At 37.3% G+C, this 22371-nt stretch overlaps 1 protein-coding gene across 5 annotated transcripts in view; it reads left to right on the top strand.

The window, feature by feature from the left end:
• The window catches only part of LOC109055978 (oxidation resistance protein 1-like), a 140553-nt gene that overhangs the window by 90577 nt on the left and 27605 nt on the right, over nt 1–22371 (top strand). For 4 of the 5 annotated variants that reach the window (XM_042773080.1, XM_042773081.1, XM_042773079.1 and 1 more), the window contains 3 exons: nt 5383–5490; nt 7419–7535; nt 20296–20448. In XM_042773080.1, the coding sequence (XP_042629014.1) occupies nt 5383–5490; nt 7419–7535; nt 20296–20448 (378 nt within the window). Of the gene's footprint in view, nt 1–5382; nt 5491–7418; nt 7536–18642; nt 18751–20295; nt 20449–22371 lie in introns of those variants that run through there. The other variant, XM_042773083.1, reaches the window with a different exon arrangement.

The raw sequence follows: 22371 nt of genomic DNA, 5'->3' as shown, positions 1-22371 counted from the left end.
TAGTTGTATCATTGTGACTTAATCATTTATTTCCACATCTTTTTGATGTCATGAGTTGCTCATGATGCAGCAGACATTGTTAAAATACACAGCAAATAAAAAAATTCAGAGCAATTCATACAGATATATGAAATCTCAATGATATTAATTTAATTGAGACTAACTGTGAAAAAAGGGGCATCAGTTCCGGTTCAAAACTGGCATCAGGTAGCTGTGGGATTGGACGCTGGTGTAGCTGACCTGCTCTGTTCATCAGAGTCAGCGTTGCTGCTGCTGCTGTTGCTGTCAAGGTTCTGTTTCCACATGGTTCTGCTCTCCCCTCGGATCTGAGCAGTTGTCTCACACCCGTCTCCCCCCCAACACACGCTGAAGATATGTCTCTGTCGGCCAAAAGTGATTGACGGGGCCTTTGTTTTCCTCTGCAGAGCGTGAAAAGTGTGCAAGACAACAGCAGGGCATTTGTCACAGGGCATACACAGCGTGTCATGAGGCTGTTTGTGGCGGTTGTTGGTGAGGGGTGTGGGGTTAACATGAGAGAGATGGCAGATATGGCACTCATATCTCAGTCTTCCAGCTTGCCTTGCAGTCTTCCTCTCCAAACCACACGACACCGCTGCAAAGATGGAGTGATGGATGTGATATTGAGAAGATGTTTGGATAATTATTGGACATGATGCATGACCCTGAACACACAAATCATCTTTAAAGGGATAGCTCAACCAATATTCTATATATTCTGTCATCATTTACTCATCATCTTGTCGTTCCAAAAATGCCATTGCTTTTTTTGTGGCTTCATTGTTTTTTTCCATACAATGAAAGTCAGTGGGTCTTGTGTTGTTTTGGACCCCATTGACTTTCACTGCATGGCAGTTTAAAAATTCTTTGTAATGATGACAGTGTTTTCATTTTGGGAAACTTTCTGAAAAACTGCCTCCATTATTGTGAAAGCCTCGCCTCCTGCCACAGGTAATTGTCTGCTATTTTCTCAAGAAGCAGTCTTGACCTCAAGAGGCGTTGAAGGAGAGCTAAACTGTAGCCCAGCTGCTCAGTCACTAATAACGCTCTGCGGGTCAGCGGGTTCTCACCATTGGCTGGTCTGTGGCCAGTTAAAGTGGTTGGACTCCAGGAAAGAGTGAGAGAGATTGAGATCTCATTGGAGAGAAACAGTAAGGATTCAGCATCTGCTTTAAAGCTTCTTGGGTCTGTTGATTCCTGCAGCAGTCTGATTCGGCTAGAGTCATTGTAACCGCACTGAAGTCACGTAGTTAGTGATTAAAGCTTATAGTCTCATTATGCATGATGCATACTGTGCACAAAATAAATAGACTTTCTGTGCATATTTATAATTGCATTGATTTGTATTCAACATCAGCAAATCATGCAACAGTCACTCCTAAGCTCTTAAAAATACATTTCTGACTGTACGTGACACTTAAATGAGATTTTATCACATGGCCGAGCTGTTTTAAATACTTTTAGAGTGAATGTGAAGAGCTTTAAGCAATGAATGTTAGTGACCCGGCTCACCAGTTGACCCTTGACCTCCTGCTGACATTTGCCACAACAGGCTATTGGGACATTGAAGACACCTCGAGCTGGTACAAAAGTACTTTGGAGATGCAGTGGTTTCAGATATTTACCATAGTATTGAATGATTGTCATATTCATGTACCATGATTTTTCAAAAAAAAAATACCATAGTATTACCATGTCCAAAGCACGGCTGATGTTTCCATGGTGCCTTTTTTTGTAAGCACTGCGAAAGAGAGAATGTCAACATCTGGCCAAGACTGCTGATCTAAAATTAGTTCTTTAAGTGATCATCGACGCAGTTAGAATGTGCCACGAGAGTAGTAATGACGGCGTCACTATAGCAACTCTCATGCCACGGCAGCCATGATGTCCCACGCAGTATGGCGCTTGTCTGATTTGACATTCTGTCTGATTGTACCGTTTGCTGGAATGTCATTTCCAGTTTGAAGAGCTGTGTGTTCTGTACTAGTGTGAATCTCACGAAAACAAGAAGATGCATGGATTGTAATCGTATTTTACCCCAAAAGAAAGAAATGAGTAATTTTGTTTTACATAATGAAAACAAAGCTTATTAAAGGAACAAACTAAAGTTTTTGCATTGTAACAGTATAAACTGTACTGCTATGCAAAAAAAGACTGATATATAATTTAAATATTATAAGTTATATAATATATACATATATTGTTCTTTATTTATTGATTTATTGATTTATTTATTTTGTTTTGGGGGGAAATATAACCTGGAAATGTGACCTTAATTGTTATGAAAATAATTCACGATCCAAAAAAATCTTTACAAATAAACACATTATATACAGTATATTTCTATATCGATAGATAGACAGACAGACAGACACTCCTGAACGAAATCTTAAGACCGGGGGAAACATTACGAGTATTCGCATTTCGGATCATAAACAGGTTGTAAGTACTGCTTCAAAATGCCAAAAGAAGAATCAGGAGCAACAGACAAAAATACAGATAAGGCAATTTATTGTAAACTGCATTGAAACTCAAACAGGCTGTTCATCAGCTGATCAAAAGTTTAAGACCATAGCCTTAACAAAAATATGGCTTTCATATCATTGTCCTTCAGGGAGTCACACTGTCTTGATCTCCCGATGGCAAAGGCAAAAAGGCTTTCTGTCTTTGAACGTGGCAGGATTGTTGAGCTGCACAAGCAAGAGCTCTCGCAATGTGCTATCGCTGCCGAGGTTGGATGCAGTAAGACAATCATTTTACATTTCTTAAAAGATCCTGAGAGTTATGGAACAAAAAAGTCAAATGATAGACCCAAAAAATGTCACCTGCACTGAGCCGAAGGATCCGACTGGCTGTTCACAGGCCAGTCCCCAACCCAAATTAAAATGTAAATATGTAAAATTTAAATATAAATAGAAAATAAATTAGAAGGGACATAATGTTGTATAATAAAATCTACAAGTAGAGCACTGTAATAAGCAAATAATACATACAGAAATGCATGTGTTTGGACTTGAATATTGCTTCTGACGAGACATGTGAGAACTCGTGGAAGCTGCTCCCAGCTTTAGGGTGGTGTAAGAGCTAAACACTGTCTCATTATGTTTGTAGCCAACCCTAGACATAACTAGTCTTGATCCTAATGACCTAAGAGTTTGGCGTGTCAAATTCAGAATGGGTGAGCTGTGTTTGAAGCCGTTGTAAAATGTGCCTCTGCCTGCAGATTCTTTGAAAGTGTCAAGTAGCTAAACAGCAGCGTATAGTTATAATAAAGAAGTATACTACTTGCTGGAAGAATTGTTTATGTAGATTATTAACCTTGATACTCATATCTGTCAGGAAGCCAGTGTAAGGACTGATGCACTCTGGTGTTTCTTTCCTAGTTGTTTATATATTTGCATTAATTTGTAGTTTTGTTGATTCTGCTGTTGAATGAAGGAACCTTGAGCCGCACATGTCTGGAAAATGTGGAGTTTGTCTAGACTGTTCTGATGACTCTTAGTGCTGCGTGTGTCTTTTTTCCAAGCTGACTACTGGCACTGCTCATGTTGTATATTGGGTGATATTTTAATCCACGGCTGCCTTTAGAAAAAGGAAGACAGACCACAGCTGGACTTCCTGCTAAAGTCTGAGATTGAATTAGGAGGAGAAAAACACAGACATAAAGGATAGAGCATGTCTAAACTGCAGAGAAAATCATAAATTCACCATCTAACAACTACAAGCATTAGTGTCCAGTGAAGGCAGGTTGTGTTTGCTCTGATATGAAGCGTCCAGAAGCTACAAATAAATAGCCCACGGAAGAACCGTTTTCAAATGGCTCTCCCAGGGAATCAATGTTCTGTGCCAGACAGACTGGATGAAAGGATGCCGCTTGCATGGGGGCACTGGGAATATCGACTGTTGACGTTCCCATCTGGAGACGACCAGAAAACTTCTGTGCAAATTTGGGGGGGGCTGGGGGTGCTCTTGTATTCAAAACACAAGGATCTTGAGGCATCCTTTTCAAAGTTACACTTCTTTTAACTTAATGTTGTTTCTCGAAAACACTGAGTTCATGCTGCAAGATGCTGAAAAAAATTAGTCACAACATGGTGTTTATGAAGAAGAGCTATGCCTTTGTTTAGTGGGAAGTGGTTAAAGGGTGAGTTTAGCAAAAAATATCAATCTTGTCATTATTTACTCACCCAAACCTGTATGAATTTTTTCTGCTGTGGAACACAAATGTACATTATTTTTAGCTTGCATTCTTTTCCTGCCAGCTAAACTCTGTCTGTGTCTCCTTGATCTGACCATCTCACTGTTCTCCTCGCATGAGAGACTCATGAAATAGTAAACAGACAGACTATGAACTAAGTAGAATTCTTTACATAAAGTCATTATCTACAGTATAATTTTCTGACTGTCCTTAGCTCAGATGTTTATGTTTAGAGGACTGTAATGTGGCGGTATGGAGAGTACAGGAGGAATTTAGCATTTCAGTGTTTTGTAGAATTGATGATGCAGCGATAAGTTCCACACAAGATGTGCAAAAGGGGAAGAATAGGTTCACACCATGCAACATTTCTCTTGTTGTTAGGTTTTTGTCCTCTCACTTTCTTTTAGTGTCAAACAGAAATATGTGTGTGTGTGTGTGTGTGTGTGTGTGTGTGTATATATATATATATATATATATATATTTATTTTTTTTTTTTTAATTGAAGCCAGCTTTTCACCGTCTGTGACTTTTATTTTATTTCATTTTACTGGTTAGTGCTGGCTAACATTTTACAGAAGTAGTAGGTGTTTAGAATAAAAATATAAATAAGAAAAATTAATTCGAAACAGAGAAGATTTACCATCTTCTAAAATGTTGGGGTCGTTAAGTTACATTTTTTGAAACAAAATACTTTGATTCAGCAGTGATACATTAAATTGAACAAAAGTGACAGAACAGAAATACTTTGATTCAGCAGTGATACATTAAAATATAAAAATAAGAAATGTTTCTTGTGATTTCTAAAGGATCATGTGATGCTGAAGACTGGAGTTATGATGCTGAAAATTCAGCTTTGCATCACAGGAATAAATATATATGTAAATAGAAATGTGTTGTTTTACTGTATAGCTATACTGCTATATTACTGTTTTTACTGTATTTTTACTGAATTTAATGTGTTTTTGACCAAACAAATGCAACTTTGATGAGCATTAGAGACTTCTTTCAAAAGCATTCAAAATTTTAATGACCCCAAACTTTTGAGTGGTAGTGTACTACATACACCTTGTGTAGACCGAGAGGAACCTAAAGAAATGCATTCCTCTTCTCCTTTCTCCTTCGTTCTTTTCTCTTTTTTACATGTTTTTTGTGCATTTGTTGTGCAGGTGGAGTCACGAGACACTCTGAACAATATTGCGCTGAAGTTTGACACAACTCCCAATGAACTTGTTCAGCTCAACAAACTCTTCTCCAGAAATGTGGTGCCCGGTCAGGTGTGTATTTCCCCATTTAATATCCTATTCCTTGTTTAGGTATTTTAGATTAACTTTGTAAGCTAGTGTTGCTGTTGCCAATAGTTAAAACAAAACCTTTCAGTTTTTACTACTTGGATGTCATTTTTTACTCTGAAGTACATCACATTACAGAAGTAAAAAGGTTGTGAATGCCATTTCATGTTAGCTATAATGTTACAAAAATCATACACATTACTGAATTCATGGCAGGTTTTCTTTGCAGATTTTCATCATAATGCTTCACTCCCTCACCATTAGATCTCTGCCATGTGTTAGACAAAGAATCAATCTCTCTCTGTTTAATATAGTGCAACAGCATATCAATTATTGGCCAATATGACATTTAACCAGATAATATCTCTCAGATAGATGGAGTGATTAATGACTTCTCTTTTCCAGTCAGTGCATGAGCAGTTATGAAAGATCTCTTGCTAAACAGCTCCAGTATTGCTTCATCATCTCCTCACAAATACATGTTAAGCAAAGCTGAAGTCTGGATCGTTGATATTCACGTGGCAGCGAGCGCAGTAATGAGAGGGTAATAGATAGAGTCAGGCGCTGGAGATGGTCGACCGCCCGGTCACAGTACAGCTGGAAGGGCTCTCAGCGTGGATCACATGACCAAACTCTGCGGCTTCTTCCATTAGCGTAATCCTCCCCAGTGCTTTGGCCCGCTGAACAGCCCCTCCACGCTGACTCCACTGCCCTGCGAACTAACACGAGTGTAGCCTGTTCTGTGTTCAGAGATCTGAGGAGCACCGGGAGAGATCATGTTTAATGCAGTGAACTTTGAGATGTTTAATTACTGATTTCTTCCCTGTAATTTAACAGTTTGTGTGTATGTGAGTATTTGTGTTCAGGAGAGTGTGACAAAATTACCATGAGAAGTTAGTTAAATCTGACAAAACCCCTAATTGGTGACAATGATTTGACCAAATAAATAGAAAGAATAAGTAATAATAATAATAATAATAATACTTATTTTTAAAATACTCATGTTCAGAAATCTTTTATATGTTAAATATATTTTAAATTAAAAATTTTTAACTGTTTTCATTTTTTATATTTTAAAATATCCAATTAATTTCCATTAATGCGTTGATTTAATATGACAGAATCAGGACAGATTTGTTCCATTTTAGCTTTAAGTTTTAAAAATTTTTAATTTTTAACTATTATGAATGTTTTTTTCAATTTTTGCTTTTAGTTTTTAATTTTTTAAAGTGTATTTAATAAATTTAAATTTCATTATTTTTTTAAATATTTTTTGTAAATTGTTTTTTCATTTTTTTTATTTTTTTTATATGCTATAAATTATCCAATAATGGACTGATTTAATATTAAAGACAGATTCAGAACAGATTTGTTCTTTTTCAGCTTCAAATGTAAAAAAAAAAAAAAAAAAATTTAGAATGGAATTTTTTTTACAGATTATTTATTTATTTAAAATGTCGAGTCAATTTTATTTTTGTTAATTGACACTATGACCTTATTTTTTATTTATTACTCATCAATTGACAGCCCTAATAAAAAATAATAGAAGTCTTGGTTGAACACCTTAACATGTACAATGGATAATAATTTTGATAAACTTCTGTCTGTGTGTGTATTTGACTTAGCACTTTTTTGACTTTTACATTTGGTGACAAACTTAAATTATTCTGGCAAAACTTTTTTTAAGACGTCATCAAAGGTAATGATACATTTTAAAAATAAGGTATAAAAGTGCAAACGGTTTTATTGTAGCAGGTCAGGGTTAGTTGTAGTAATTGTATGACATATATAAACACTACAGGTACAGTTTGTCCTCATTTACATAACTAGATCATTGTGTGTGTGATTGTGCGTGCATGCATGCAGTTTCTGGCTGCTGTTTGTGAAGCGTTACACTGCGGTTTTGTTTGCAGGTTCTATATGTGCCTGATCCGGAGTACGTGTCCAGTGCGGGGAGCTCTCCCTCCTTCAGTCCCAGCAGCCCGCTCTCTCCCACCTCCTCAGAAGCTGACCTGGAGAAAGTGAGCCGGGTATGTGACATCTCCCTCTTCACGCAACACAGCCTTATCATTTAACCTGTGCTCTGGAGTGACTCTCACACAATCATACACGCCCCAGCATGCCATGAGTTCACACTGAAAGATCTCTGGGTATTTTCCATAAGCTTATGTTTCTTATGATTTCTGGTTCCCAGGAATCATGTGAAAGAGAATTAATGGTGAACAGTGAAGTCATGAGCCGACAGCTTGAGATTCTGCCGTTCATTGTTAGTCAGGGAACATTGTGCTTTGTTTTCCATCAGCTGATAGGAAGAATGCCAGTCTTGCAGAATACTGTAGCTCTCCATTATATTGTTGAGGTATCTGTGTGTTTGTATGTGAGGATGAATAGGAGCTGTAATTGTTTTAAAAATTAACTTAAAACACCCATAAGTATCCCAGTTTAATCTGCAGAGACAACTAGAATAAGTATTCAGGAAAACTATTTGAACACAGTCATTGTGTTTGCAATTACACAATTCACTTTAAATACTTCAAATATATCATTGTTAATCTAATAGTTACAAAAAAAGGACATATGGGTATATTAAATATTTATACAGCACAAATGGATGTGCCTCTGTTAATTTGCTTTTGAGCATGAGATCACCTGGCTCAAGACTGTGGTTTCTCAATGTCAAACATGATATTTACACACCCTCTGTAATCAAATACCTGCCATGAGCTGTGTTGACTTGCCCTCATTCTTAGACCTTAATCTAAATCCCTAAGAAATTAGCCATTTCTGGTGTGGTGAATAGGACTGGGCGATAAAAAAAATTTTTAAAAAATGAAATCAATATTTAAGAATTTGCTCTAAAATGTCTTAAAGGATATTTTCCCCCTCCAGTCAAAGCAACCGTCAATTAAAATATCTAAAAAAAAATCAATTATTGAATTATTATCAATTATTATATATTTTATATGCATATTTTTTTAAGTAATTACACACACACACACACACATAATGCATAAGTAAATAAATATATAAAAAGTATAATGACACTCTTTAGAAGAATAATATAAATATATATTTACTTATTAATAAATATATGTTTATTATTCATTTATTATATTTTATATATATTATATATTTTAAAACTTAAATATATTTTTAAAATATAAATAAAATCCATATAATGACTCACTTATGTCACTAGTTTCCTGTCTAATGACAATAAGAGAACTTAATGGTCAAACTGCAACATTACATTTGACCTATCACTAAGCCCCTCCCCTCGAACACAGATGAGCCAATCAGTTGAATGTCAGTTGCATGGAGACCGGAATTTGGACATCTTCAGGTTTCAGCGCCATAGAGAAACAAGTCAAGTCAAGTCAAGTCAAGTCTGCTTTATTGTCAATTCTTCCACATGTACAGTACATACATACAGAGAATCGAATTGCGTTACTCTCAGACCCCCGGTGCATACAGATAACACTAACAGTAGCCTCGAACACAGATGAGCCAATCAGTTGAATGTCAGTTGCATGGAGACCGGAATTTGGACATCTTTAGGTTTCAGCACCATAGAGAAACATTGGAAGAATGTGCCCTGGGTACTTGTAACACTGATTCCAGGTATCCTGAGCGGATGGGCAATGGAATTTATTTTATTCCATTTCCTTAACCCAAATAACACAGAGCAAAATGTCCCTAAGCATTCAAACCCAATCCCAATGAAGAAGAAAACATTCATTTTCTGGTTGTCATACTCTCATTAAGTTACTATTTTCATCTGCTCAAGTAGAACGTTAATGTCATTTTGTGCTGCAAGGTATCTCTGGCTGAAACTAGTCCATATAACCTACCAACCTAAATAGCTAACTGTTCTCACGTCATGTACAGTGTAAGACAAAAACACAAAACCGAAGGTCTACATTTCAGTGCCTCTCCATATTAAACTGGTTAAATGTAAATTAATTTAATCCTACCCTGTGGTACATGAATCCTGGATGTTGTTATCTGCGAGTCCCACTTGAATGGTGGTCCGCCTGTGTCCAAAATTTATCAAAAACATCTTGGCACAATGTCAACAATGGCAACATTAACTATGGGGGGCGGGACTAACCAATATGTCAGTTGGTTATTTTATATTGTTAGAAAAAAATATTGAACATTCTATTATTGCCCAGCCTTAGTGGTATAGGATCTCTTCTCTTTCCTGTGGAGTAACTGTGCTCATGTTACATGCTGTCAGTAGGTTTGCTGTTGAATTTCTGTTTTGCAGTAAAAGGCTTTACTTTAAACATCTTATAAAGAAGGGGCTGCTGTACCTCAGTGCATCTTGGTCTCCATAGTGACTGCTGCGGCGGTACCGTTTGCAAACCACTTGTGCACTGAGCCTTAGATGCTCCTTTCCCTTTGGTTTCTTTCACACATTTCTATTTAGACCGTTCCTCTGGGAAAAGGAAGCTGTGATCTGTCTAGCAGTCTGAGACAGGTGCTGTACTGGGAATGAAATGAGGTCTCCTGACCGGTTCCAAAATCCAGACAGCTTCCTACCTAGACAGCATTGTAGGCGTGCTTCTGACATGATGACACCTTGTTTTAGCCAGAATTTAAGACACTTCTCTCTTCATTTGAGAGGGTAATCCCAGAATGCATTTCAAGAAGCTCTGTAACAAAATTCATTCAAGAAGGCAAGAGATATTTTATATTTTGGAGCCTACAATTTATTCAGTACTGAAAAGTCCTGATAAAATTTCTTTAGACTAAGCAAAATGCTGTTATGCTTTAATTACAAATAGAGTCACTTTAAGTGAGCATAAGATGGAAAAAAACATTTTAACGTAAAAATAGTAGATACATTTTGTACAATTAAATATCCAATAATGACAGATATATATCAAAACTAAACAGTACTCAAGGTGGTGAAGTAATATTATTTTAAAATGTCTGTGCAATTAAACTAAATTTATTATTAATTATTAATACTGGAGCTAACTGTAAACATACTTTTAACTTGCTCATAGCAATTGTGTAATGGACTGGGTGTGGGTGACAATGGAGATCCAAGTGCAAGCTTTTATTGAAACAGATTGTGGTCAAAAACAGGCTAGGTCCAACACCAGCAAATAAACAGAGGTGAGGCAAGACAAGGTATGAACAAGGCAAGGCAAACATGGAAAACGCCCGATTATGTCCACAAACAGCTAAACAAGACTTTGAACTGTGAGTGTATTTGTGTGCTGCTTTAATAATCCTACTGACAGGAAACAGGTGTGCATGCAATCAGAAATGGAGTTCAGGATACAGTGGCAAAGGTCTGGGATGGAGTGCCCTCTAGAGGAACTCATGGGCACTCCAGCTTGAGATTGTGACAGAGCAGACAGGCAGAGAGTTCATGGACTGCCTCCTTGGCCATGATGGGGTAGACTGTGAGTTAATGGACGGCCTCTTTGGCCATGACAGGACATGCAGAGTGTTCACGTGTGACCACTGTGGTCAGAACAGGACAGGCAGGAAACTCACAGGCCGGTGTCGGTTTATGGTGCAGATTCATGGACTGGAACAGGCTCTGGAGCAGACTTATGCACAGGCCTCCGGAGCACAGTGTGCACACACTCAAGATGGAAACTGCCATCACGGACAGCACAGTAGACAGAGGGAGGACCACCGGGCTTAACAAGGTGCCCTTGATGGCTAGAGACTCTGGTGTGTTGGCCGTGACATGGAGAGGCTCTTGCGTGGTGGCCGTGACATGACAAGGCACTAGCGAGGTGGCCATGTTGGCTGAGGACTGGGGCATGGTGGCAAATGAAAAGGCTTTGAATTGGTGGCCATGACGTGAAGAGGCTCTTGAGTGGCGGGCATGACATGAGCAGGCCCTGGCTTGGAAGGACTTTGGGGAAGTGCTGTGTTCCTCCTCCATGACACCCACAGTGAATGCTGAGCCACTCAACAAGAAGGCAAAGTCTATTTATTTGGCTAGAGTCCAGGGTGGGGTATGGTGTGGCATTAAACAGGATATTTTTTCAGACAGACCAAAACAAAAGATGTTTTTGAGAGCAATATTATCAAAGCCTACCTGGTAACATAGTCCACAAAAGTCTGCCATGTAATTCTCAATCCTGACAAAGGCACAAAATCCCAAAATCTGGTGTTCAAAAAGCTGCTGGATCTGTGGTGGGTGAATTCTCCTGTAACGGACTGGGTGTGACAATGGAGCTTTTATTAAAACAGGTTGTGGTCAAAAACAGGCAGGGTCCAACACCAGCAAACAACAGTATCCAAGGCGTGACAAAGACTAATCCAAAAACAGGCAATGGTAAGGGCAGGCAGCAAACAATCACAAAAACAATGAAACAGTCCAAGGTCCAAATCGCAGGCAAGACAAGGTATAAACAAGGCACGGCAAAAAAAAAAGGCAAGGTAAACATGGAAAATGCCCAGTAATGAACCCAAACAGCTAATCAAGACTTTGAAATATGGGTGTGTTTGTGTGCTGCTTAAATAGTCCTACTGACAGGAAACGGGTGTGCATGCAATCAGTTCCTGGTTAGAAGTTGTTATGGGAAATGTAGTCCAGGATACAGTGGCAAAGGTCTGAGATGGAGTCCCCTCTAGAGGAGCTCATGGGCACTTCAGCTTGAGATCCTGACAGATAGTCTTCAAACTGTTGCTCAGCCCTAACAGTAGGTGACCTAAAAGAGAAACTGTAGAAGGCAACTATTCTAATTTTCAGTGGAGCACCCCTTGTGGCAATGTTAAGAATGCAACACCTACTTTCATGTGTTATAAGTTACTGTCTAGCACATTGATGACAAAATGGAGCTTATGTAGCTAGAAGCATTTGTGTTAGTGTCAAAATTTTGACTTTGATATGATACCTGACTAAAATATCTCGATACTACTACTGAACCAATAAAAAAAAAAAATTAAAGAAAGAAAGAAATCTCTCAGTTGACCAGTGTTGCTTTTTGAGCATTTCCTCGCCCTTAAAAAAATAAAATAAATCACATGCCAGTGGCACCACACAGGCCTATGTTGAGCAACTACCAGTCTACTACTCCTACTTTTAGGAGTAATTTTATTTCACAATAACAATTTATATCATGATAGTCACGCCGGAATGGCGTATGACCAATACCAGATGTGAGAGAAAAGTGCTTATTACGTTTGAAATCTAGATGTTTTTCTTACAAAAATGCACAGATTCATGTGTGAGGCATGTTTATTATGAATGCGCTCGCTTTATTTGATGACTTGTGAACTGTTCGACTGCAATGATAGAGCTTGGAATAGCCAGGACAATTTTTAATATAACTCCGACTGGATTCGTCTGAAAAAAGAAAGTCATATACACCTAGGATGCTTCGAGGGTGAGTAAAATTTTCATTTTTGGGTGAAGTAAACCTTAAAAGTACCAGTACTAGTAAAATTAGTAATCATACTGTTTTTAAATGTGGGGTATCGCGATGCCTTTTTAGTACCGGTATATTGTGCAACAGTTGTGTTCATCTATTTCTAGAGTGTATGAACTGACCCTTAAAAGGCTGCTGTCTATGTAGGCAGCACACAGCAAGGCAGCTCTCAGAACAGGCAGCGGTGCTCATTGACCTCCTCAGCCAGTGAGCCTTTTCCCTGCACACTACAGAGTCCTCCAGAGACACCGCAGGGTGAGCGTCAGCCAGTGCTTTGATTCAGTAGTGTAAAGAAAGCACTTTAGTAAAGCAAACAGCTCTTTTCCCAGGCTGTAACGATCGTTTAATTATGGAGCCGTTATTGCGTTGCTACAGACTGGGCTTATATAATTATTAAAGCGGATGCCCTGGCATGTTAGTGTTTAATGAAGAGCAATAGTGAACGCTGACCACAGGGTGCAGTTTATTTGCTTTCAGAAGTAGATGCTGCTGTAATGTGTTATAGTAGTTATATTAGCCAGAAAGTACAAGGTACTACCATGGTAGAGGAATATGTTGAGGAATATGTAAGTACTAAAAAATACTACAGTACTATAGTAAACATCTGTGTGTTTGGTTAGTTTTATTATTTCCCTTTATATATAATTTATTTATTATATCACTTTTATCTATTTTAATGTGGTAAATATGTTTTTTTTTTGTTATAAAGTAAATAATTAATTATTTAATTGTAATTTGTTTATATTTATTCAAGGTTTTTTTTTTGTTGTTTTTAATTTTTTGTAGGTAATTAATTTAAATGTAATTTAAATACTATTTGAAGGGATAGTTCACCCAGAAATGAAAATTCTGTCATCATTCAATTACCATAGAGTTGTTTCAAACCTTTATGAGCTTTTTTTTAGCTATTGAGCACAAAAGAAGTTATTTTAAAGAATGTTGGTAACCAAACAGTTGACGTTAGCCATTGACTTCCATAAGATGGAAAGAAATACTACAGAAGTCAGTGGCTACCATTAACTGTTTGGTTACCAACATTCGGTTTGTAATCAAAATATTTTCTTCTCCTTTATGTTAATTTGTGTATTGATGTGTTTATAATTGTTAATTCAGTTATTCATTAAATAATTACAAATAAGTCAAAAAGTAAATGGTCATATTACATGACAGTAATATGGTTTTTTCCTGTCTAAGTGGGTGGGTCTTGGTCAGAATAAGCTGCTAAGTGGATCAGACTTTGTGCTGATATTCAAAAGTCTGACTATACAAGCAGCATTGACTCTGTTTATGAAATCTGGTGACTCTGGTCATATCATCTCTATCTCACCCTCCCTTCCTGCTGTATGCTAAATTTAGTCTGTGTCACGAGAAGACGAGAGAAAGAGAGAGATGGCCAGTGTTAATTACTAGTGGCTGCTGGTGTTGGCTGACTCCAGGAAAGGTGACTTTGTCCCAGTGTTACTGGTCTGATTTCATGCCCAGAAACTCTTGTGGTGCTTTGCTTCAGTCAATGACAGCATGCAACTCTTCAGATCAGCAGAGGTTATGTGGTGATGTTAAGTTAGCACTGTGAATGTTTTCGTGGTGAGTTTTAGGCTCATTAGAAACTCTGAATATTGATCTTTGTGACATCATGTCCCACTCAAAAGTTTTGGGTCAAGAATTTTTCTTTTTTTCAGCAAGGATACATTTAATTAATTAAAAGTGACAGTAAAGGCATTTATAATGTCAAAAATAAATGTTGAATGAGTTATTGATAGAAAAATCTTGTAAATAAATCTCACTCTTTCCACTGAAAAAATTAAGCTGCAGAAATGTTTTCAACCTTCATAATTATTATTGTAGTGAGCAGTGAATCAGCATATTAGAATGAACGATGCTGAAAATTCAGTATTGCATCACAGGAATAAATTACATTTTAAAATATATTCCGATAGAAGATAGTTATTTTAATTTAAAAAATATTTCACAATATTATTGCATTGTTGATCAAATAAATGCAGCCTTGGTGAGCATAAGAAACATCTTTCAAAAATATGAAAAAAATCTTACTGACCTCACATTTTTTTAACAGTAATGTATCCCTACATTTTTCTGTATGCCATTTCACTATATGCAGTTCCAATTTCTTTTTGTTTTTAAAGATTTTGGAAGAGCACAGAGATATCATCAAGTATTTTGCTTTCAGTAACAACAAAACCACATACAGTATGGATCCAACTGGAATCTTGAGCGTTGCCGTAGAAACAAATAATTTCTGAACCTATTTGAGTGACATCTGTCAGGTAGTTTTTGGCTTTTCCCCTGCAGAACCTGTTTCTGGTCACCAGATGGAGCTGCAGGTTGTTGTCGTAATATTTTACAGCAAACAGCTGCATATAAGTGGTGTTGTTGATCTTGGTTAATATCAGAGTCAGCTGACCGTGTCCTTCTGTTGTGTTACTCACTCTCATTATAACGACAGCATAGCCGTTGAGATTTTGAGTGCCCATCTACTGCTTCAAGCTAATAGCACATGAGTCATTAACATGAGCTGTGTGTGAATTTGAACAGTACTGTAAGGGTGTGTGTGGAGTTTAGATCAGTACAGGGGTGATCTAATGATCACATGGATGTCAGCCACCCACTTGCGCAGCCCTGCAGTCAGGGTTAGTGGCCTTTTTCCAGGCTTAGGTTCTAAATCCGGACATTGGTCTCCTCCAGGCTGGATTTCACTGAGGCCGTGTAAAACCAGCCCAGTGTAGGTAAGCTCCAGATGGCCTAGAGGACATTTAGATAAGCCTTTACTCTTTTTCTTCTCCTCCATGTTGGATAGAAACGTCACCATGCCAGAGGACACATTCTGTTGGTCAGTCTCTCCCACAGTGTCTTTGATGTGGTTGGGTAAAAATCATGAGATGTTCTTGGAGAAGCACTGAATGTTCATCTCGACCCAAAGACTTCAGAAGCTGTTGTTATTCTTTAGCAGACTTTATCGTTGTGTGCTGGCCTGTGTTCTGTCAGTCCTTGTGTCGCAGAAATTGATTGCTGTGATCTGGCGTGGTAATGTTGTTTATGAATTGACCACCTGTGCAAGGATCAATCTGTTAAGATTGAATGTCAATATTGGCTTTTACTGAGACAGGTAAGTGCAGTAAATGTCCTTTATTTTAATAACACACAAATTGTGAAACATTTTAAGTCACATTGCAGAAATGATCCCAGCACCATTTTAAAGAAAAACTGACCTTTTTTTAAAAAAACTTTTCATTTTTTTTTAAATGTGTGTATTTTTTTGTAAATATATATATATATATATATATATATATATATATATATATATATATATATATATATATATATATATATATATATATATCGTTTTGTCTGAAAAAATTGCCTCTCATTTTTTGTATATATAATGTTGTTGTGATTAATTTATATAACATTTTTTGTTTTAAAAAACACTCACCATTTTTTATTTGTATATAAGTTTTTGTAAAAATATTATATTTTTATTATTTTTTACTTTATTTTTTTTTTTTTTACGTGTTTGTTTGCAAACATGTGTGTGCATCATTTTCATTTGTAAATTGACTTTTTTATTTTAAGATGGCATTTGATTTTTGTTTGTATGTTTGTTTTTAATTTTCATTTGTTATTTGCCTTTTTTACAAAATGTAATATAAGTCTCAGGTGTCCCCAGAATGTGTCTGTGAAGTTTCAGCTCGAAATACCCAAAAGATAGTTTATTATATCATTTTGAAAATGCCTATTTTGAGTGGAAGGAGAAACCAAGCGGCAACCTTCCAGTCTCTCGCAATTGAAACCAACACGGAAGTGATTTAAACTACAATTCATCAACTGGCCACTAGAGACTGGGTCCAAAAGGGAGTCAGTCCCGTAGACACCCCATGATAAAATGCCTAACTTTACAGCAAAAAAAAAAAAAAGTTTACAGCCTGCTACAAAAAGTGGTTTTGGTCTATATAGTTCTGAATCAGCGTCTTCCTGGAAACACTGGATGTTCCTTTGTATTCTGGTGGTTAATAACAGCTTTGATAATGAAGTGAGCTATAAACAGTAAGGCGGCATCAGAGTTCTGGAAATACACAAAGCTATTTGCGTTTCCATGCATGTTACACCATTTGCATCCTGCCTCCCGGCGCTGTGTGAGACGAAATACAGGAAGAGGCGGGGAGTGTTAACTGTGAACGGGGTTTCATGAAGGCTTGTTTTGACTCTCTGGTTGCTTATTCTGGGATCTGAAGGGTGGGCCGGTCTGTCATGGCACACTAGATGGACGGGATCTGCACTTGCAAAGGAAGATTTTGTGAGAGCGGTTTGGATTATAAATATTAATTGCAAATGTGTCGAATATGTGTAAAAATGCTGTCATTATTTAAAGTATTCTAACGCTGATTTTGTGCTTGATTATAACTGTTACATGAAAGGCAGATCATGGACAAAGTCCAATTTATGAGGCTTCCTAAACAGTTGGCCACTGCACTTTCTGAAATTTCTACTAAAGTATAATAAAAGATTAAAAATATTTGTATTATTTTGCTTTCAAAAAGTGTTAATTCATCAGAATACATGATTACTTTTGAATGGCCATCAATAGAGAAAGATACACAAATTTATCACAGTTTCCACAAAAATATTAATCGGCACAGTTTTCAACATTAATAATAATAAAGAATGTTTCTTGAGCAGCAAATCAGCATATTAGAAGGATTAGAAAATTAATCTAAAAATATTAATAAAATTTTTTTTTTTTGGTAATACTGCATTGTGATGCATTTTAAGGGACAGTTCACCCAAAGAAAGAACATTCTGTCATCATTTATTTCCCCTCAAGTCATTCCAAATCAATAACAACTGCTGAAAACAATATAAAAAAATTAATATATTTTGACGTGTTGAACTGTTTTTTCCATACAGTGAAACTCAATGGGGTCCAAAAACATCATTGTACCTCACTGACTTTCATTGATAACAATGTTTTGTTTTGTTTGTTTGTTTTTGTTTTTTGGATAAACTATCCATTTCCAGGGGGAAGTTGTGGCCTAGTGGTTAGAGAGTTTGACTCCTAACCCTAAGGTTGTGGGTTCGAGTCTCAGGCCGGCAATACCACGACTGAGGTGCCCTTGAGCAACCCCCAACTGCTCCCCGGGTGCCGCAGCACAAATGGCTGCGTGCCCACTGCTCCGGGTGTGTGTTCACGGTGTGTGTGTGTTCACTGCTGTGTGTGTGCACTTTGGATAGGTTAAATGCAGAGCATGAATTCTGAGTATGGGTCACCATACTTGGCTGTATGTCATGTCACTTCACTTCACTTTAACACTCGTTAAAACATGAGTAAAGGATGTCTTTGAAAAGTGGTTCCAATTATAGTGTTAAAATATTGGTATTGTTCTCAAGTATCCTGATCATGTACCTCTGCCCTTTAATCACTATTATTGAGATAAACATTAGTGGTGAGCATCTAATTGTGTCTTAATGCATTTAATAGTGAGATTTACACAAAAGCCTTATAATATCAGTTGTAAACACTGTCACTACCAGATCCAAATAGAGAGAAAGAAAGAGCGGGAATGATGAAGAATCAGTGCTCTCTTGTGCAGTCACTATGTCAGCATTGGTGCATCAGTGTCAGGTTGTTTCATGCGGCTCTGAGAGATGTGTGTGTGTGTGTGTGTGTGTGTGTGTGTGTGTGTGTGTGTGTGTGTGTGTGTGTGTGTGTGTGTGTGTGTGGAGGTGAGAGTGGAAGTGTGTGTCGGAGGGAAGCAGACAGCTGTGGGCAGGTGGTCATGTTTGCCTGAGACCCAGCACCCACTCTCTGATCCCACCGTTGGCTGTGAGTATTCATGCCTCCTGCAACACACATCATTACTCCATTCCTCAGCGTCACATGATTCTTCAGATATCATTGTAATATACCGATTTGCTGCTCAAAACTATGTCATGTTATTATCAGTGCTAAAACAGTTGTGATGCTTAATATTTTTGTGGAAATCATTTTTATCAGTATTCTTTGATGAATAGATGTATTTGCAATAGAAATCTCTTGTAATATTATAATGAATTATATACATTGTTTCAAATTATATGTACCGTTCAAACTTTTGAATGGTAGTGTAAATATAGTCTACAGTACATCATAAATAAACATCAATTACAGTAACATTACATTCTAAGGAGGAACAAAATTGACAAAAAAATATTTTGTTGGCATACAGTAAGAATACTAACATGAAGAGAGCTATAAAATGTGGCTCAGATAAAAGAATTTATTGAAAAATATTTAATTTCAAATTGATATTTCTGACATTTGGTGGCACATCTGCACATTTGAGCACAGTTTACTCTCTTCAATCTAATTTCTTGACAAAAAAAGACTCAAATATTAGAGATCTTATTTGTGATTTTCTTTAGTACGGTTGTATTTTCCACCAATTTACCGTAGTTACTGCAGTTATTTTTACACAGTACAACTGTGTTATAAACCAATAGTATTGTCAATTTTTTTTTTCACATTTCCAGCATTCTCATAAGCAGAAGTCTTCATAGTTGGGAAAACTTCTGTAGTGGTGAATGTAAACTACAACAAATATTTAATTTTTGCGTTCCCATTTGCCTCAATAAATTAGCCTCAACAGTAAATGAAAATATATATGATTTTCAAGCATTTCTGTCACTTTCTTTTCTATTTTCCCACCTAACACTGGTGTGACTTACCTTAATCAAAAGCACAACATGTTTGTTTGCTTAAGCCAAAGGCGAACTGGTCCTGGTTTCTCTCAAGGTTTTTTTTTTTTCTGGATTTCTGTCACTTGATGTGTTTGGGTTCCATGTCACTGTCACCTTTTGGCTTGCTTAGTTGTGGTGTAAAAGACATTCAACTTTCAGTGATTTATCGATATGACCCATATGACCCCATTGGATGAGAACAAAACTTAAACTGAATAAAACTGGATGATGTCACTGTTGTTTTCTGTAGCGCTGCTTTACAGCCGAATCACATCTTGCAACATTGACGCTGATCGATTAACTTCACTCTGTTATTGATCTGAACTAACTTGAGCTTAATAATGACACTGTTGTCTTTCAGAGCTTCTTTACAGCAGAATCTGAAACAATTTTGTGTTTATCTGTTTTGCATAAAGCACTATAGAAATAAAGCTGAATTGACTTTCTAAAACAATATAGTGAGATCAATTATGTTTGTCAGAAGAGAGAAAGATGTAATATTTGCTGCCTCTCCCTCATCCATTGTGTCAGAAACTTATTCGTCATATAATAACCAAAGTAATTTTTATGTAATGAAGACAATGTGATGGGTGGGTGAGTGCCTGGTGTTTCTTTTTTTCTCCCTGTAATCTGTCCCATCTCTGTCTCTCAGGACTCCAATGGTCCACCTCGCTCTGATGCTCCTGGCCCTCCAGTCCTCTCTGCCCTGCGGCCCTCCCGTGTGGTTTCCTCCACCTCGGAGGAAGAAGAGGCGCTGACAGAGAAGTTCCTCAAAATCAATTGCAAGTACATCACAGATGGCAAGGTGAGTCAGCGTTCGAATTTTCTAGTGGCAACATCTCCGAAGTTGCACAAAAGTTAACTTAAGGAGGAGTCCCCAGGTTAGTCATTAATAAGAACCATGCTTTTCCTCCATCCTCTGGAGAATGCAAAACAGTGAGGAGCTCCAAGTTTTGCTTAAAGTGTGGGAGTTGAGCGGCTGTCTCCAGCACTGATCTGTTCTCTTTAGTGAATACTCTTTGCCTGATGAGTGTTATGCTGTTAGTGCAAAAGTGATTTTCTCTCACACTGTCAAAACATGCCTGCCCTCCGTTTCACCCCAGCATTTGTGTGAATTCAGTGTCATCTGATTCACGAACAAGAGACTCTTATGAACCTGTTCTTGTAATTAATCATTCAAAAAGAACAATTCAGAGCTGCTTTAATCAGTTTGATGAATCCTTGATGAATGAACTCACTGACTCTGTTATCACAACTTTTAGTGATAAATATATTTATCAAATATTATATTAAATAGTATGTGTGTGTGTGTGTGTAGTTAGTTCTCAGCATAAATCAGTAAATCAGCATAAATTTTCTTAATGATCAGAATTTAAATTTGATTTTTTTTTTTTAAACATACTTAATAAAAACAGGGAATATGTCATTAATATCAGTAAAATAAATGTGGTAGCCAATTTTGTTTAAATGTAGGGTTGCAAAAATGAGTATATCCTTGATTAAATTCAGCAAACGTAATATTCTAGTACTTAGTATGTCCTCCATAACTTTAGGTATACTGCTTTGACCCTTCTTGACATTGCGTGTACAAGTTCTGTCCTGTTTAACTCCATGAGGACGACCTCCATAAGTGCCTTGATCTTTAATGTGGTGCTCAAGAGTCTTAAGGTTGGGTGATATTCTTGTCCACTGAAGGTTTTTCACCTTGGGCAAATAGTCAGACTGTCATGTTGAAAAAATGCCCAACAATGCAGGGAATGAGGAGAAGATAGCATCTTCTTCTGTTTCATGTTTTTGTATTAAATTACACAATGGTGTGTGAATTCATGACAGCTCACCTCCCTCTGAATTTATGAAATCGTTGGTAAATATAGAATATCTTTACTACCACTGAACTTCACTGTGGGAACCAGGCACTTCTCACTGTAGTGTCAAGACACTTGGTTGGCATGTCCCGGTTCTTTTCCTAGCAAAAAATCAATAATCACAAAATAAAAGCTTAAAGTGCATCCCTGATGATTGCAGGGACCTTGTCACAAGTCAGTTATTTATATATTGAAAGAGAGTCCTGATGCACTTTGTGGCTCCAGGTTGGCTGAAGTTAGGTGATGAGAAATAACCATTTCGAGTCAGAGGATCTTGATGAATGGAAAGACTAATCCGGAGGCCTGGCGCAGACTTAAGGGTTGCAGAAGAGTTTCTAGCTCACATCCTTATCTTCTTTGAATCTAACTGAACCGAACAGCAGACTGGGTGAGTTATGTGTTGGAGCCCACCGGGCACGCCCGCACCGGCTCCAGCTCTCCACACGGACCGCAATCAGATTTTAGCAGAAGACTTAGCAGAAGATGAGCGACTAGAACTGAGTGGAACTGGGCATCAGCCTTTTAAGGTCAGAGAAGATTCAGGCCTCTCAGGATGGGCTTGTCCAATGAGAAAGGCTGAAATTCCAAGCGGGAGGCTGGAAGTAATTCAGTTTTAGGAAAAAGTTTTATGGCCCTTTGTCTGAAAGCATGGTAATATGCATATGGAACTCTATTGAGTGTTAACCCTTAGGGGTCGACAAATGCAGATATGCATTTTGTGGCATAATCTCCTGATAAGGCCGAAAATAACTTAAATTACACTTTCAGTTTTGATTGTACAGATAAGAGCAATACATCAATCAAATCTGAAGGGTCTAATTTTATTTGTATACACAGATAATAACAACAAAACTTTATGCATT

Source organism: Cyprinus carpio, chromosome A16 (genome assembly GCF_018340385.1).
Source record: "Cyprinus carpio isolate SPL01 chromosome A16, ASM1834038v1, whole genome shotgun sequence".
Classification (NCBI taxonomy): domain Eukaryota; kingdom Metazoa; phylum Chordata; class Actinopteri; order Cypriniformes; family Cyprinidae; genus Cyprinus; species Cyprinus carpio.
This window is presented reverse-complemented; position numbering and strand designations above follow the sequence as displayed.